The sequence below is a fragment of the Perca flavescens genome, chromosome 2 (genome assembly GCF_004354835.1).
Source record: "Perca flavescens isolate YP-PL-M2 chromosome 2, PFLA_1.0, whole genome shotgun sequence".
Taxonomy (NCBI): domain Eukaryota; kingdom Metazoa; phylum Chordata; class Actinopteri; order Perciformes; family Percidae; genus Perca; species Perca flavescens.
The window spans coordinates 28,108,124-28,126,896 of NC_041332.1; the positions used below are offsets into that span (position 1 = coordinate 28,108,124).

The following is an 18,773-nucleotide window of genomic DNA, read 5'->3' on the forward strand; positions in this document are numbered from 1 at the left end:
TAAAATAATCTACATTTGTAGAGCACATCTCAAAAACAGAGGCTTACAAAGTACTTAATGAGCTGTTAATTCTTGCTTATATTATTTAAATATGAAATGAGGAACCATGTTTGCTATTATGAACCTTTTTGGATGCTGAACCATAAAGATTTGGTTTGCATCCGAGTGCAATTGCTGCATTCATACCTGCCCAAACGAACCACTCCAAGGGGGAAAACGAACTCTAGTGAGATTCAACCGAACTAAATGAGGCAGGTGTGAAAGGTCCCTAACATCCACAGAGCACTGCATGGCCAAAGACATAGAGGCTGAAAACTAGTGGGGAATGGTGTAATTTGAGCATTACATGTATTAACTTCGACATACCTGTATAAACAACACAAAATGTAATTGGTTTATCAAAACAAAAATCATATACTGTAGAATAGCTAACACTGTTTGTATTGCATCGTGCTGTGTTGCTGTACAATAAACAGCACCAGTAACAACCCCCATAGACCCCACAGACCCTCACTAACATCAAACCTCTGCCGTCAGCCACTCGCTGGGCCAATCACGACTGTGCCAGCTATCACATATAGACCCTAATGTGTCACGGCATCAAGTGTCATCTGTGCTGTTACATGAAGGGTTGACATGAGAAGCCAGTTCCTTGAGTGAGAGAATGTAAACTGAATTAATCTATTTCGCTCAGTTGCTCAGCTGAACTTTACATTAGCACACTTAATTTATGAGCCAAGTGTGAATAATAATAGGACTTGCTTTCATGCAGCTACAGTGTAAGAAGAGTCTGTGGAGACTGGATCAGGTTACTAAAGCTACATAGTGTTAACTATGTAGCTTCAGTAACATGATCCACCATGCCTTTGCCTGCCTTCACACACTCCTCATATAGACAATACCATAACACTGTTGGGTATGACTTACTGCATCTTTGTTGGCAGGCTAGACATAGCTGACAAATTGTTTTATCATGCGATCATACTGGTACTCTTAACCTGGATGCTGAGATACAGCAGGAGATAGCTACCTGTCTATATTAGGGCTACAAAAAAAAAGGATTATTATTATTATTCTACTACTGATTATTGCTGATTTTTCTATTGCTCTATAAAATGTCAGAAAAGTGATGTCTTCAAATGACTTGTTTTGTCAGACAATCAATCCAAAACCCTCACATTTGAGAAGATGGAACCAGAGAATATTTTAATATTTAAATATGTTTTGATTGAAAACTGACTTTAACAATGGATCAATTATCAAAGTTTTTGCCACTTAATTATTTGCCCAAAGACTAATTGATTAATCAAACTAATCATTTCAGCTCTAGCATGTATCAATAACAATATCTAAGTTTTGGTACCAAAACTAAAAACAAGGAATATTAACACGTTTTTCTACAAATACCCTTTTTTATTTAGTTAATCATTAACTCATCAAGTTAATGTTTTCAAAAAAGCCATACAATAACTTTGCCTAAATAAATATACAGTGTAAAATGGACAACAATTTGATTTAAAACTTAAACTTTCTGATCAAAGACAAAGTAAATAAGGTTACAGATCTAATGTCAGCTTTCGGTGCTCGACAGCTTCCAATATTCATTGCTATGGACACGTTCCAGTCTGGACCAAAAACCAAGTTCTAGCCTACTTATTTTAAATCCCAATATTGATAAATATCGCAAATATGTGGAAGTTCAATTTTAAAATAACCAGAAGGTAAAAAATCAAGGTGCTTCAACAAATTGATGCACAACTTTTGTAAATCCTGCATTTCCATAAACAATCCTACTTACTGAGTTGTAACAGTGCATAAAATAATCTAACACAACCTGAGAAATAAAATTCCTTGGTAGAAATGGTAGAGCTCTCTTAACAGAAAAATATTTTGCACATTAAGCAATATCTCTACCTGTTGACACAGCAGAGGCTACTTCAGAATGGAAACTGAAGACAATAAAACCTTCAGAGGTTTCATGGTAAAATAAATATCAAAGTAATAATTTACATGAAAGAAGTATTTTACTGTGTCTCAATCATTTCCGCTCTACATGATACAAATACTGAGCACTCAACGTTGTGGTGTCAAATATCCACCTGACAACAGTTGACAAGTTGCTCTCTGGTGCATCTTCTGCAGTGGATAAAAGCTGCAGCTAATTGTGCACTCATAAGTTGCCCTTACATTTCCACTGCTTATGAAAAAAGTGGTTTACAATTAGTGTGGTGTCCTGCATATTATATACAAGCTGCTGTACAATGAGAATGGCAGGGAACCATTAGGCAGCTGCATCTTGCTTCCTGTCATCTGCCAAATCGCCTTTGTCCGCATTTAGTGATTCTTGTTTACGGCAACTGACGATTATTTATTTTATTTAAATTGAGACAGAAATAAGGATGACAGGGAGGTTGAGTTGAATGCTTTAACAACCATCTGCATCACAGGTGCATTCAAACAGAAGCTCTGTGGTGATGGTGTAAACTGTTGATACTGTTTACTGTGGTTGGTGGGGAAAATTGGCGACTATTTTAGAATTAAGAAATTAAGTAGCCATGATATTGCTACAAACGACTGAAAGAAACATGCTTTCTTAAGGTTATCTACTGACCAACACCTAAGACTGACCGGTCACAGTGAGAGAAAAGATTAAAACAACAGAGGAAAAAAAAGCTGTCAAAAAAAACAAGAGTGGGAGAGATGCTGCCAAGATGGTGACAAATCACAAAGATAGAAAGAGATGAGGAGAAAAAGCGCGATGACTCACTGCGTGGGCTTCCTGGTTGCCTGTGAGCTGTACCAGTGTCGGGCTGTGTTTCGAGGGTTTGGGGGTTCGCTCGGCGTGACCACTCTGGCCTCCCTGTGACTTTGCCTTGTCCTCCCCCACGTTGCCCAAACTGCTCGATGGGATGTTCTCTTTGTTGGTGTCTGCTCGGACGGATGCAGCTCTGTTCCCAGATGGAAGAGGAGATGGTGAGGAAATGAGACATCTGCCTTCTATCTCGCCCCTTTGTTGCACACTTTGTCTTTATCAGCTTGACATTGGGGGAAATGCTTCAGGAAACTAAATGCCAAGGTCATCCTGATAACTGATTTACATGTGCTTTTTAGCTTAAGTGATAATTCTATTTACTATCCACGCTCTTATTGACATTTTCTGCTGTTTTTGGAGTAACGCACTCCTTCTTATCCATGTCTTACTGATCACTCAGACTCTAGTACATCTCAGTCAACAAGGATTAGCTTCTCACTACCATGACTCCAGTTGTTATGACTTTGCTAGGTCTCAGTGGACGAACCCACCGCACAGAATGAAACCTTACGCATGTTTACTGTTACCAAAAACACCAACTTGAAGTTGAAGCTTTAGTAATGAATGGCATCTTATTGTGCTTTACCAGCACAGTAATATTAAAAAGTATTCAGTCTGTAAGTGAAAAAGATTTACCAATGCAATAACAATATTTCAACCATATTTCCATAGAAAAGAACTTGCATCACACATTTTCTGCCATATATTTGTTGGAAGATTTGATGTCTTTTTAATGAAATACACCTTGACAGGTTCCACTGATAATTTCTACAATAGATGCCGATCTATTATTTCTTATGCTGAGTCACTTACCTCCATGAATTCAATCTAACAGCTAGCCTATTTTTGGTGTCAACAATTCTACTGATTGTCTTAATGTATCTTTTTATCTTGTGACGTGGAAGTCACCAGTCATGTGGTTTAGCGGGTGACGGGTGGGTTGAATGGTTCTGTTGTTTTGAGTGGATGGGTGATAAAAAGGAATTTTAAAGGAAAATATGTTTTTTAATATACATGTAGCATAATATGGTCTAATATAAAAAAAAAATCTCGTGTCTGTATGTTGAAATAAGAAATAATTTTCTCCACTAGAATCAAAAAAAAGGAAACTTTGATTGACATCACAAAAAAGTTGAACTATTCCCACTGTACTAGTGAGTGTACTAGAAAGTGATGAGAACAACATTTTTGCAGTGCTCTTCAGTGTTGCTACTAAACAAAACCGCGACTAATCTCATGCTGGTACCATCAAATACCATCATGACAATGAACTCATTGTACCTGTTTCTTTCTTTGTGTCTCAGTCCCTCCTCCTGTTGCTCTCTCTGGTGTCGACGTCTCTGTCGGGCAGTTGGCGTGGCCATTGGAGATGATGGCCATGGGATTAACTCAGAGTCCTCTGAACTTTGATCCCCTACAGGGTTTACATCGAAGAGGTGCTGCTCCACTGCTGAATGAATCGTCCTGTCCAAAAAACTGAAGGACCAAAAAAAAAGAGAAGTTGGTTAAGAAGTTTGCGATTTTATGGTCCAATAACTGTTTCATAATAAGTAGAATATAAGAATTATCTCTAAATAAATTAATTAATTACAAGACCTCAACAGTAATCAAATCTACTTACTCTACCACATCTGGTCTGCAGTGGACAGGGGAGAGGAGGTTACTGAAAGAAAAACAAGAGGGGGAAGATGACTTAGAGCTACATTAGTAGGTGGTCACAAGAGGTCCCTGAGCAATGCCCCGAGGCTCTGGTTCTGGCCCTAGGTGATCAAGGCATGTAGTGTGCATGAGTGAGTGTTAACTTCAGCTGTGTTCAGAGCCTAAGTAGGTCCTCTGAGAGTAAATTGTCCAGCTTCTATGACTACCGGTAAGTCTTACAGTATATAGTCTGTACTCTCTATACTGATCTCCGGCTTCATCTATATCTAGCTTTCCCTCTCTACTTTTCTCAAAACACACAGACATGTAATTGACAGTAAAACAGTAACACGAAAATTATGGGTGGTTATACTATGTGTGCAGAGGTGTGTTTATATGAAATTCAATATGTATATCTAGATACAGTATAAAGATAATAAAGAAATAGTTGCCAGTGTCATTTTTATAAAACAAACCTCAGGAAAACTTGAAAGTAAATGGCATTCCACCAATCTGGAAGAATCTTGTCTAGACTGGCAAGAGAAGGAAGGCCCTCCAAAATGCTGGAGCAGCCAATTGCTCATCATTAATATAGGACAATACTGTAAGAACAAGCCTAGAGTATGTTCCCCAGTCATTTAAAGTAGCTGTAATAAAACCTCTTCTTAAAAAAAAACACTCTCGATCCAAAGATTTTAGCCAACTACAGACCTATATCTAATCTTCCCTTTCTCTCTAAGATCCTTGAGAAGGTAGTCGCTAACCAGTTGTGTGACTTTCTATGTAACAACACTTAACAATTTGAAGATTTCAGTCAGGATTTAAAGTGTATCATAGCACAGAGACAGCACTGGTGAAAGTGACAAATGACTTAATTGCTTCAGGACTTGTCTGTCTTATTAGATCTTAGTGCTGCATTTAATACTATTGACCAATTTTATTATTATGCTTCCTCTAGGCAATATTATTAGGAAACACTATGGTAAGTTTCTCTGTTATGCAGATGATACCAAAATATATCTATTGATCAAGCCACATGAAACCAATCAGTTAGTTAATTAAACTTTAAGCATGCATTAAGGATGATGAATGATACATTTTTCTACAATTTTGTAATGTTAAACTCAGACAAAACTGAAGTTATTGTACTGGCCCCAAACACGACCAAAGCTCTATCTAAAGATAAAGATATAGCTAATCTGGATGGTGTGGCCCTGGCCTCCAGCACCACTGTGAGGAAAATCTGATCTTTGAGCAGTATATATCCTTTAAGGCCCACATAGAACAAACTTCAAGAGCCACCTTTTTTCCACCTGCATAATATTGCAAAAAATTAGGCACATCCTGTCTCAAAATGGTGCAGAAAAACTAGTCCATGCATTTGTTACTCCGAGGCTGGACTATTGTAATTCCTTACTATTAGGTTGCTCTAATACAGTAAGTCTCTTCTTTAGTTGATCCAGAATGCTGCAGCACGTGTACTCACAAAAACTAGGAAAAAATATCATATTTCTCCCGTATTATTTCTCTGCATTGGCTTCCTGTAAAATCCAGAATTTAATTTAAAATCCTTCCCCTGATCTACAAAGCTCTCAATGGTCAGGCAACATCATATTTTAATGAGCTCATAGTACCCTATTGCCCTACTAGAACACTCACTACATATACATGCAGCCAATAACCCATTCAAAACCGGAATATTAGCAATAACCCGGTCGCGCACGGCCATGTAAAACCCGAATATGCTCATATTCCGGTTTCTAAAAACCCGAATATGCTACCTGGGTTACCCCTTTTCTAACCTGAAATTTTGGTCATGTAAACGGGTATCGGCATATCCCCATCAAAAGGAACACTGATTTGTGTTCTGCGCATGTTCTATTCGCAAGGAATCTTGGTCTTTTGAGTAGAGGAACCTCTTGTATGCGCCAGAAAACATAGTTATAATAATAATTATATACTATAATAATATAGTTATATATATATATATATATACACACACACACACATATACATACATATATATATATATATATATATATATATATATATATATATATATATATATATATATATATATATATATATATATGTGTCAATGCAGAAAACCTGCGTGCAGTATACCGGAAGTAAACTAGAAGTAGAGGTAAACATGGCGAGACTCAGCACAGCACCACACTTTTGAAGCGAGGAGGAAACCAATTTTTTTATTAGTGTGGTGAAAACCATGAATATAATGTCTTTTGTTGACGGCAGAAAGTACCGAGATAGTGAGATTTATAAGAAGGTGACCAAAAAGTTATTGCGTCTTAATGTTGTCCGTACGTCCAGACGCTAACAGTGCATCGCTGTTTACATCGGGATATTGCCAATTGATTACAAATTCTATGTATACAGGAGTAACTCTCTCTGCTCACGCATGTAAACGGGTTATTCCGAATGTTTCAGAAACCCGAATAGTGACCTTAGCCCGACCATAACCTGAAAATTGACAGCTTGTAAACGTAGTCACTGTGCTCCCAGAATGCAGAGTTACTTGTGGTTCCTAGAGTCTCCAAAAGTAGAATGTGAGCCAGAGCCTTCAGCTCTCAGGTCACACCAAATGTATGCTCTTGGGGGAATTGCCGGGTCTCTCTAAATTATAGAGTGTGGTCAGACCTACTCTATCTGTAAGATGTCCTGAGACAACTTCTGCTATGATTCGACACTATAAATAAAATTGAATTGAACATTTTTACACCAATCTTCATCTTCACTTACCAAAAAGACCCTACAGCTTTAATAAACTGATAGACGTCATGTCTGCTTTTTCTGGAGTACATGAAGGATGTATAGGGGTGACCTGAAGAAATCTTCCATAAACAGTGGTGTTGACAGTAATAGCACAGCTTTCACTGATCATGCACTGATAAAGGGAGAAATAATAACATATTGATGGTACTCTGTGAAGGTGACTGTGGTGAACTTAAATGGCACGTACATGCATTGACATGATCAAAGTTGTAAGCAGGGATAGGGAATCAGATAAAAGATGGCAGGCCCCAACTGTGTGATAAACAGATGATTATTTTGATGAGCATAATCATAAAAATGGTGCTGTAAATGTCTACTGCTTTTTTATTGGCAGTTTTAACATCTACCTAATAATAGACAACAGAAAACGGTTTAATGGCTTACTAATGTTGACTTGACCTTAGACCTTAATGATTTAAAATGCCAGAGGCATGGGCAGGAGGCAAGAGCAGTGGACACATTAAGCGCTAAAATATGACAGAAGTTTTAAGATCTGTCCTTAACTTTTGAGAACCGTCCTCCATGCTGCAATCTGCTCCTGATATAAAAATGATAAGAGAGTGAATTATATAACTGAAATATGTGCCAGAGAAGGATGGTTATCAGACTTCGAGAAATGTACCATGCCCTATGTTGCAATTTTAGAAATTACACTGTGACGGTAAAAGGCAGCGTTTCCCAAACCTTTTGGTTTGTGACCAATTAAAACAAAGCACTGTCTACTTGTGATTCCTCCTTGTCCCAGGTTACAGCCTTTCATGTGGATTTTTACTTCTCTGTTTGTTTAATTAAAATGATTTTTAGAGTGGTAAATATAGCCATATTTCATGACAATAGTAAAAAATATATAGACAATTTCATATACAATTTTTCTAGATCTTTAATCATCTTGTGACCCATCAGATTTATCTTGGGGCCCTAGGAGAACTGGCCTTTTGTTGGAAACGTTTGATTCTGATAAAAATGTGAAATGGATTCTTTGGACCATTTTTGTGTGTTTGAACCATTTCCACTACGTAAAAACACTGTATGGAAACTAGATTTGTGTTCTCAGAAAGGAAGAGTGAAGTCACCTGATATGGTGTTCTGGACTGTAGATAATTTTCATGACATCCTGAAATACACTCTACTTTTGTTCAGGCACAAATCTACTGTCCATGTTGGTCCGTTATGTGAAATGAGGTTTCTTATACATCTGCTTGGCCTGCATTTAGGATGTTAATGAAATAAACAGCTGAGTGTGACAGCTGTTAGTGTCAAATGTGAAACATTTGGTAATTAAATATCTCTGTGCAGCCATCATCGTCCCAAATAGTCTGCGGGTTGGCAGACTTGGCACAGTGTAGACAAAGGAAGGGACATCACTGCCCAGAAAGAACCACCGACTTAGTTTTAACTAAACATGTAACTGTGTGAAACCACACTGGTATGAGACAGTATTGTTGCCTTGTATGCAAAGTCTGAGTCATGAACTACTGGCAAAAGGGACCATAGGGCAAAAGGGATGAGTCATTGCAACAGAAACATAACGGGAATATCACCAACAGAATAGGAGTAAGACAATTCTTTCTTAAACACATATATTCTCAAAAATATAAAATCATACACTGGTGGATCCGTATCTCGGTGGCATATTGAAATCCTTTGAGGATGTGGTACAGCAATTTGAAATCCCTAGGTCTCAATTTTTTTTATATTTGCAACTTCGCCATCTGTTGGTGGTGATTTTTGGATCCAATTCTTCAGCCCCAAAGGCACCAGAATGTTTAGATAAAGTGTTGGAAATGTAAGACTGAGGACGGCCAATTACTTCATATCCTATGGTCCTGTGATAAGGTCCATGAATTTTGGACCGGGATACACGATAACCTATGTCAGATTGCAGGGACCCAGGTACCATTTGCCCAAGATTATTTGTTTTGGGAGATGGGTCAATCCCTAGCGAGATGGATAAGCACATAAAAAACTGGGTCCAGACTAGTTTAATGATCACTAGACAGATTATTTTAAGGGGATGGAAGAATGAAGGGGTGCCGTCAATCCAGTAGTGGGCTTGTGAGATGGCTAGGGTGGTGGTGTTTGAAAAAAATGTTTGCCAGATTGTGTGAATATACTATAAAATGGGAAAAGTACCTGAGCTTTCTGGAAGGCTCCTAAAAAGCTTTGTGATGGGAAGGGATGTGTATGATGGGCTTATGGTGTTGTCATTTATACACGTTTATTTGGTTTCTATTATTCTATTTTGTTGAATGGTCTGGAATATTGTAGTCACTGTGTCATCTTTTCTTGATTTTTGTCTGGGTGTGTGGTGGTAACGGAAGGGGGGGGGATTTGTTCATATAGTGAATTATAGGTTTTGTATTTTGTAAAAAAAAAATAATTGTTAATCACAAAAATATATAAAATCATACCACCAACAACAGTCTAATGTTGCAACACAATTATGTCTGATTTCATTCCCCAGCTGTAAAAACTATAGAGCTATAAAGTTCTAGAAATTAAAAAATATCTCTGTCTTTCTATTGTCATTGTCAGCTATAGTGTGAGTGTTTAAACTAGAAACAAACTTGCAACTGTTTAAGGTACAGTATAGGGGTGACAATGATCCAACCTTACCCTTGAAGAATACAATAAGTGTATAATTATACTTGTATATGATTGATAAGATTAAGGACAGTTGTTTGGTCAAGGTCTGCTGCAGTCACTTGTGAGTATGAACTTTGAACTTATAGATCGAAGCCGATGCAGGGAGTACTACCAGGAAGGTAGTACTCCCTGCATTTATAAAAGATATGCTTTTAGAAAAAAAGGCATTGAGAAAAGATATGAAACAAACACAAGGCAATATAATAAGATGTGGGAGTGGGAGCGCTATAGTGGGAGCATTTAAATTTGGAATAGAAGAGGCTTGAGAATGGAGCCTTGGGGAACTCCATACGTCATTTCTATACGCTCAGATGTTTAATTACTGATCGATACAAATGTCCTTCAAATAGGATTCAAACCAATTTAGCAATGTGCCAGAAAGTGCTACCCAGTTTTCCAGTCTGTCTAGTAATATTGTGTTGTGTTGTTGTTTAGCAATAAGACCTAATGATACAAAGACTGAAAAAACATCAAACATCAAATAATTGTTTAGGGCCTACAGTAGAATCAATCTGATGAGGAACATCCTTTTCATTTACTTTACTTAAAAATGGGTCTGTAATTGTTAATTAGTGAGTTGGAATATTCTTTTTTAAGAGTGGCTTAATAACTGCAGTTTTCAGGGTCTATGGGGAAAAGCTGTAGAGAAGTGAAGTGTTGACTATTTGCAGAAGATCTGATGCCATGCAGTTAAAAACTTTTTTGAGCCTGTAGGGAGGATATCAAGGCAACAGGAGGAGGATTACTCTTTTATTCATATTTACCAGCATGGTATTTCTCTCTAGTGCTTTTCTCTTACCAGAGACTACCTTTACCTTTGTGGGGGCAATGGAATCAATGCCATGTGTATTATTTAATAAGTATCTACAAGATCAGGAAACCAGAAATAGGAAAGCAAAGTCCAGAAGAAGAGCCCCTGGGGTCACTGTATAAGGCAGGAGGTCCACTACCAACGGCAGAAAGAAAATGGATATTGTGGGGACAGGGCAAGTCATTTTCTTTCCTGTCTGCGTTGATGACTGGCAGATTTGCTTGGTGTTGATTTGAATACTGGTGATTTTAAATGCAGCATCCATTAACATCACATTAAATTAATCTCTGATCTTAATTTGTTCGAGGGGAGGTGGGAGGACACTGATTAGGAAAACTTTTAGTGACCTTGTTGGCCCTATCAGTCTCGTCAGCGTGGGCAGAAGTAAGCTGCTGGATATTGAGGCTGTGATGTTTTTTCTTCCAGTTTGGCCAGACAACTAAAAATGTCAATGAAATCCTGCTGTAGCACTTCTGACTGCTCTTTGCAAATGTCACTGGCTCCTACATGCAGACTAATTTGATACATTTTGGGGTGTTTACCAGTTGAGGAATTTTATGTCACAGACCATAGTATCTAAGAAGCAGTATGTTTCAATGGTCTTACGCGCCGTCGCCTACAACCAGTTACAAGTTTAATCGTCTCTTCACCTATTATTTCCCCTTTTGCTCAAAATGAGACTTCCGTTGGCTGGCACTCTTCATCTCCACTTCTTTCTCACTGAGACTTTTTAATGGTTCAAACCTGTTTTCCAGTTGTAATGTCAGGGTTTACTAGGGTCTGTGTTTATATCCACATGACTCCACTGGTTTCATTACAGTGAGTCTTGGGAAAGTTATGCTGTCAATTAGAATAATAATAGAATTAAATCTTGTTGAGTTGAATTCTGATGAACTAACTCACCAGCAAACTCACTAGTCTTGTAAAAGTGAGGTTTTCAAAGAACCATCGGAGACTCCAGGAAGTCAAGTGCTGTTACCTTAAATGTTGCGTTATTCCTTCAAGCAATATAATGTTTAATATTCAACTTCTTTGACAGACTTTTTGAATTTGTGACACTTTAGAAATCAGCAGCTTTTTTTCCAGTTTGATGGTGTCTGTAATATTTACTATGTATAACTGTTAAGTCGGGTCTGTAATGCAATGATAGGTCTGTAATGAAATGATAGGTCTGGTAGTATAATTGTGCTATTTTTGTTACACTGTGTGTGATTTAAAAAAGCCAGCAGTGCAAGTCTTTGTTTTACAAAAGCTTAAAGTTTGCTTCATATAATTGCTTCATTGAGGACCTTCTAACTAAGAAAGCTACTACGCAAATAACAGAAAGAACTAAATAACATCTTTCTGTAGTGGTGTCTGTGTTGGGGTTTTAAAGTCAAGTGTTCTTTACAGCATAAAAAGCAAGGAGGAAACAACTCCAAAGCCTTTATAGCAGAAGCTTATACCAGTTAAATCCAGTGTACCCAGAGGCGTCCATTCAGATAATCCAGTATTACACCACAGTCAGATATTAGCCAGAAACTTTAGAGTCTTTGGTCAACACACACAGAAGAAAGGTATGCTTATTTATGATCCATTTTGACTGGGCTGAGGTTAAGCTCCCATGTGGCAGCCTGAGAGTCTTTGTATGTGAAGGAATGCAAGAGAGAGAGAAAGTCTGTATGGCATGTCTGTGCGTATGTGACAAAGTACACAAAGGCCACAGAGTTAGACATTGATGAACGTGAGCACGAGAAATGAAAAGGAGGTGGAGACAGAGAGGTAAAGGGAGAGAGAAAGTGTCAACAGTCTTAGTCACTCAGAGATGACAGACTAGCGCTGCAACTAATGTTTTCATTAGCAATTGATCTGTAAATATTTTTTTCTGTTAATGAATTTACCTTTTTTGTGTATAAAAGCCCAAGAGAAAATCTTCAAAGAGCTTATTTATCCCACCCAACAGTCCAAAACTCACAAACATTAAGTTTACAATTACATAAAAAAGAAATGCAGAAAATCCTCACATTTTAGAAGCTGAAAAAAGCATTTAGCCAGCGTTGCTCTATGGACGGAAAGTCGGTCAGTTCACCACCTTGGTCCAGTCTCAAATATCCCAACAGTTATTGGATTTTGTACAGATAGTCATGGTCCCCAGAGGATAAAGCCAACTGACTTTGGAGATCCCCTGGCTTTTCCTCCAGTGACAAAATGGGGTGACATTTTTGTTTTTTTAGTGAAATATCGCAACGACTATTGGTTGTATTGCCATGGAATTTTGTAGACATTTATGCGGCCCTGAGGATTAATTGCTGTAAGCCCAGGATGCAGCAGTGGTGCCCCTTGCAAAAATAGATAGCGGAGATAGCAGAAGTGGAGGGAGACATCACACGCTGGATGTCAGTCTTTATCCCAGCAATGTAAATTACATACGTTGGGCCGGACTAAGTCGACAAAAATGGTAAATATCGCCATCTAAACATCAGCAAGTTACCATTGTCATTGAGAGAAAACTATTTTTGGTCACTTTTCATGTGAACAATCCAGTTGATGCATAGGACTGTATAAGTCAAGCCAAAACATCTTGATCGCTCCCTGGTGGCTGGCTGCAGTATAGGTCACAGATCCCGCCTCCTCCATGTTAGTGGATGGGACATGGGCCAAACTAAAAAATCAAAGTACACGTCAAATACGTTTTTTCTAAAGATAGTTTCTGTCATTTTAGATAGTTCTTATCACGCTGATGTTTGTTCAAGTGTTCATTTTTCTGATAAGTTTGTATTTTAATAGCTATTGATGCTATAAAAAGGGGTGAAACATGATGATTGACAGCTGTGATTGACTCATAATTGGTTGGGCGGGTGTATGGGCAGGAACTAAATATAAACTATTTCAATCAAGAGAAAAGGTTTTCTATACATTTACCATACATTAATGTAAAGTAGCCATATTCAGGGTAAACACATAATGCATACTTGCATAAGTACTGTCTGCATTTATATACACACGTATGCATACCTTTGTGCCTGTAAATGCCATATAATGAGTTTTAGAGACTTGTGAAATGTTTTAAATGGGACATTATGTGACTTGCAAAATGGGAGTAGTTTTATAAAATGTCATCTCCAGTTTACTGAGGAAGTATGCTGAGTAGAGAGATTATGTAATGTATACAAAGAGATTATATATCCCATACCACAGTAATATACTGTGTACATACTGTACATAGCTGACTCTATGACTGACCACATGTTTAGAACTTGGATTAGTGCACCTTTGACCTTCCGCCATGGATAAAAAGGATTTGTGTAATATTTCATTATAACTAAGAGACAAGTTGTTCCAGTCAAAGTTAATACGTTTTTTTTCTTCTTATATCTGGGTTTACTGCTGCTAGAATAACATTTAGCAAAAAATATATTAACTGTATTAAAGACAGAGTACATGTTACCTGCGATTGTGCAACAACAACATTTAATTAGACTATGAAGAAGAACATTTTAACGTTTCAGCTTGGATGTCCAATTCATATAAAATATGACTCATAAAGTGCATTTAAAGGTGTATTTTTTTTTTTACTTTTGTCAGCTCTGAGTGCATTATCCCAGTTACTCTGACAATTATCCTGTGAAGCTTTTATTGTGTGTCTATTCCAGGGGCGTTTCTAGGACTTGAGGTTTGGGGCTTAACCCGGACCCATTTAACTAAACTGAATGCAATGCAAAATGGGGACTGGCTTGTCCAGCTTGTTCATAGCCAGTGCATGTTTATTTTAGCTGCACAGTTTGTAGATGTTAGTTAAATAGCACCAACATTTGGCCTAATCATAACTGGCCTGGCAACCCAATAGCTTTTTGTTTCCAAATTTGTGTGGGGACTTATGATGTTGGGGGTCTGGACCCGGCCTGGTCTCTGAATGAGACAACGTTTAGGGAAGTGGCTGTTCGCTGCTATACATCGGAGGATGAAAACAGAAACTACGGCAGAAACACACGGAGCTCGTCTCTATTTTTACAGCGAGAGTGGACACTAAACTAATCACAGGTCTGCTTCAGAGCTCCGTGTGTTTGAGTCTGAACCATAGACTGGAAACGTCATAGGAACTTCAAACAAAATCATTAGTATTGCACTGCTAAACCTTGTGTTAATGGCATCAATGTATTAGACTGATTTGGCTATGATTCCTCCGAAAATTACACCTTTCACAGCTTTCCTCACGTTGCTAGGTGACAGCGACAAATACAACATGTTGGTCAGACCGCGCACGTAGCTGCCCGTTCTATTCACCTCGGAAAAACAAACTGGACAAGTTACAGTTCTACCATTAGTTATACAAAAAAAATTTAAGAACTGCAAGTGCCTTGGAAAATACTTGTTTTCTTTATTTGCATGTGCCATTCTGGGGCTTTTTTATTCTATTATACTTATTTTTGTAAAAAAAAAAAAAAAAAAAAAAAAAAAAAAAAAAGAGAGACATCCGGGGCAATTCATAAAACATTCGGGGCTGTAGCCGGGGACGCCCAGGCCTGACGCCGCCTCTGGTCTATTCAGTTATTTTTAGGAAAAAGCAATAAAAAGGCTTGATCACACAAACAGCCGCCCTGGAGCCATATCAGGTCTCAGGTCAGCAAAAAACACTCCAGTCAAAATGTGCCAACTCCAAATGACAAACTGAAGAACCAGCCGTTAACACTGACTGGACAAGCTGCTGAGTTTTTAAGGGCTTTAGGTCAACATACACTGAGGGCTAAATGGGAAACGATGACAGTAGAGTCATTGATGATTAACAGCTGATTATCATGTAGGTGTGGTCTGGTTGTACTGGAACGTTATCACTTGCACGTGTAAAAACACAAGGTTTACAGCATGTTGTAAAAATGTATTGTCATTTCATTCACTGGTAATGGGTTCATTTTTACTTCCACATTGGCTCTAATGTCAATATATTAAATATACAAAACACATTAAATATTGGTTTGATGTAGTCAAATATTATTAAGGCTGCAACTAACTATTATTTTCATTATTGATTCATTAGAAATTATCTTTTTAATTAATCATTAAGTCTTTAAATGTCAAAAAACACTGAAAAATGGCCAATGGAAAAAAACAAATATATTTATTTTATAATGACACAACAAAAACCAGCAAATCCTCTCATTTGAGAGCCAGGAACTAGAACATATTTGGCACTTGTTAACTAACAAACACTTTGTTTGAAAAATTATTAAAACGATTAATCAATTATCAAATCAACAAATCATTTCAGCTCCAGTTATTATTCTTCCTACACTGTTCAATGATCTTTTGGTGATGACACACCAAGGAGATCGCCAGCTGTCAAATTATTGTAATATCTATTTTTGCACATTACGTCCATAAGAGGGCAAATGTACACAAGATACATAACTACTGGTATAGGAATATTTATTTCAACATAAACATGTCTTTTTAAAGATCTACATAAAATAAAGTAATTCAATAATGTCCTATGGCTACCATTAAATTTAATTTAAAAACCGTATACCTCTTTCTTTGCACCCTGGTTAGTGCTAGACTGAGAACAGAGCCCCCTAGCAAGCAAGCTAGCTAACTAGCCAGCCAGCCGTCCAGCCATTAAATTAATAAAATGTAATAACTTAACGTAATATATATATAATTATTCACATTTTTGTCACATCGTAGGAAAGAACATTGCTATTGCACGATGAGTGATAACTTTGTTCGGCTCATTTTCTGTAACCACTAACCAGTATAGTCTGGTTTTCCTTTTTGAATGGCGAATAAATTACCACCTCCTGCTAGCATGGAGAACTATATCTTCTCATGGAGGCGCAGAACGTACACGTTAGTAGGCCGTCGACTGTAGTCTTTGCAGTGTGTTCAAGTGCAAATTTTTGGCAAAGACACAGGCGATGCCACAGTCAGCCTTCGCTGCCACTAGTTCTTGGCCAGCTGCCTGGTGGGTCAGCACCTTTAACCATCACATCATTCTGCCTTCACCCAGAAGTCTCTTGCTTGGTGTGTCTGAAACAGGTGCTGCGGCTGCCTCCGCCACAATAACCAAAACAGTGGTGGACAAACCTTTCCCTCTAACTGGAGTTTCCATTGTTTCTGATGATAATGCACTTAGGCAGCACACAGCCACATCCCCCACTCCTCCAGTCCAAAACAACATACTCTCATCCTGTTCTATCATCTTTCTAACGCACAGAGTGGAGGCCTACCTTAAGTAGAAAGGAGATATTGGCCTGTCTTCTTCTTGGAAGCTGAAATATAAAAAAAACAATAACAAAATGAATGAGTTTGCAGTGTGTGGTCATGAAGTGCTAGGGCAGAAAAACATTAAGCCCCCCCCCACATCACTACATGTCAGTGGGCCTGAAAATAGGAGCATAAGGCTGGCTTTTGTCAGCAGAATAATAGCCATGCAGTGCAACAGAACAGTGCTTTTGTGGAACTTGTCTCTGGTAATTATTATGAACCAAAAGAGAAATGGGTGCTGCTCTAGAATATAGGCTGGCTGCTGTTACTGGATGTATGCCAGCGACACATGATGAAATTATGCAACGATAAGAGGAACTCAGTGTTTGCACTGAATGTTAAGGTTGCTCAACAATTTAATATCCTGGCACTTACAAGCTGAACATTTCATAATCACCAAGTCTTGTTTGCCTAAGCAGAGTTGAATACTTTATTATTTTATTTATAGTCAAAGCAGAAAGAAAACCACTGCAACCAAACCCCTGAACTTTTAGACCTTGTATCAAGGTTGTCTTTATATTTTTTTTTATTCAATTCACTGTGAGCCATTTATTTACTGTTAAATTAATTAAAGGTTTGTGACCACTTAACTTTATATTAAATGTATCAAATCAACCAGATTTGTGTTTTGTTTTAAGCATTTTAACCAAATCAGACATGAATCTTCACATTGCATTGTTCAACATGTCACAGAAGGAAAAGCACAGGAGTAAAAAAAAATACATAATGATAGATGAATTCCATTTAGCTGCTTCAGTTTTTAGTGTCGTAATATTGTGCATGCTGGCTCACTGTCACGCTGCCATGGCTTACTGGGACACATGAATAGAGCAGCAGAGCCATTGTTAAGGTTATTAGTAACACCTGTGCTTTCCCAACTCTGACAAGTCAAAATGTCTGATGTAAAAGGGCCCATATTTTCTCTGCAGAAGACACAACAATGTCACTATTCATCTCTTTAAACTCCTATTGGGACTTTATTTGGATGTACAATTGTGAAAAGCAAACACATATATATGATTAATTAGACTATTTTAAGCAAAAATACCATTGTTCCACCTTCTCATTGTGATAATTTGCTGCTTTTCTTACAAAACAAGGAATGTGATGACATCACGTTGGGCTTTAGGAAATTGTGATGGCCATTTGTAAACTGTAAACCAAAAGTTTCCTGTCCTTTATACAATATACAGTTCAGCAGAAGCTAAAAAAGGAATGGCACACAATATTGTTGACATCCAATAGAGCAGCAAGACTATTTTGTTTTGCTGGTTTAGTTTTAATGTTTTAAAGAGGGACAGATGGTAGACATAATCAAACAATTTCCTATATAAGATAACTAGGCCTACTAATTATAACAGCCTGATCGCAGGTTGTAAACATGTTGAGTCTTAGATGTTATAAGAGTTGTTATTGAGTGGAGTTATTAAGTGAATGTTTGGTTCTTGGTTGTGTTTTGGTACGTGACGTGCCATCATGTGGCTAAGAGCACAGGCGTGTCGAGGGGAGGGAAAACCGCTTTGGCCATTCGGGCAGCAACTCAGGAAGTTCAAAACAAAGGATTTAGGTTTCAAGTCAGACAGGAATCAAAATGGGCCAAAGTTCATTGAACTTTCTCAAATGACACAATGTTCAGGAAATATGCTTGTTTTAGAGGCAAGTGTGGTTCACCACAAACACCTGCACATTCTTTTAGAGCCTCAGAGGTGAATGTTTTTTCTTCCCACCCCATGATCTTAACTGGTGTTACACAGTCTGGCAAGCGTATTAAAATAATATGGGCCGTCACTGACGTCGTGAATTGCAAAAGCGGAAATCCTGCTTACCCACTAC

The 18,773-nt window shown here is 37.9% G+C and overlaps 1 protein-coding gene across 5 annotated transcripts in view; it reads right to left on the reverse strand.

Moving 5' to 3' along the window:
* Window positions 1-18,773, reverse strand: part of fam13a (family with sequence similarity 13 member A) — a 74,261-nt gene that overhangs the window by 20,320 nt on the left and 35,168 nt on the right. For all 5 annotated transcript variants that reach the window (XM_028594067.1, XM_028594073.1, XM_028594083.1 and 2 more), the window contains exons 9-12: window positions 16,904-16,945; window positions 4,434-4,475; window positions 4,094-4,288; window positions 2,768-2,948 (exon numbers count right to left, since the gene is read on the reverse strand). In XM_028594067.1, coding sequence (XP_028449868.1) covers window positions 2,768-2,948; window positions 4,094-4,288; window positions 4,434-4,475; window positions 16,904-16,945 — 460 coding nt within the window. The remainder of the gene's footprint in view (window positions 1-2,767; window positions 2,949-4,093; window positions 4,289-4,433; window positions 4,476-16,903; window positions 16,946-18,773) is intronic.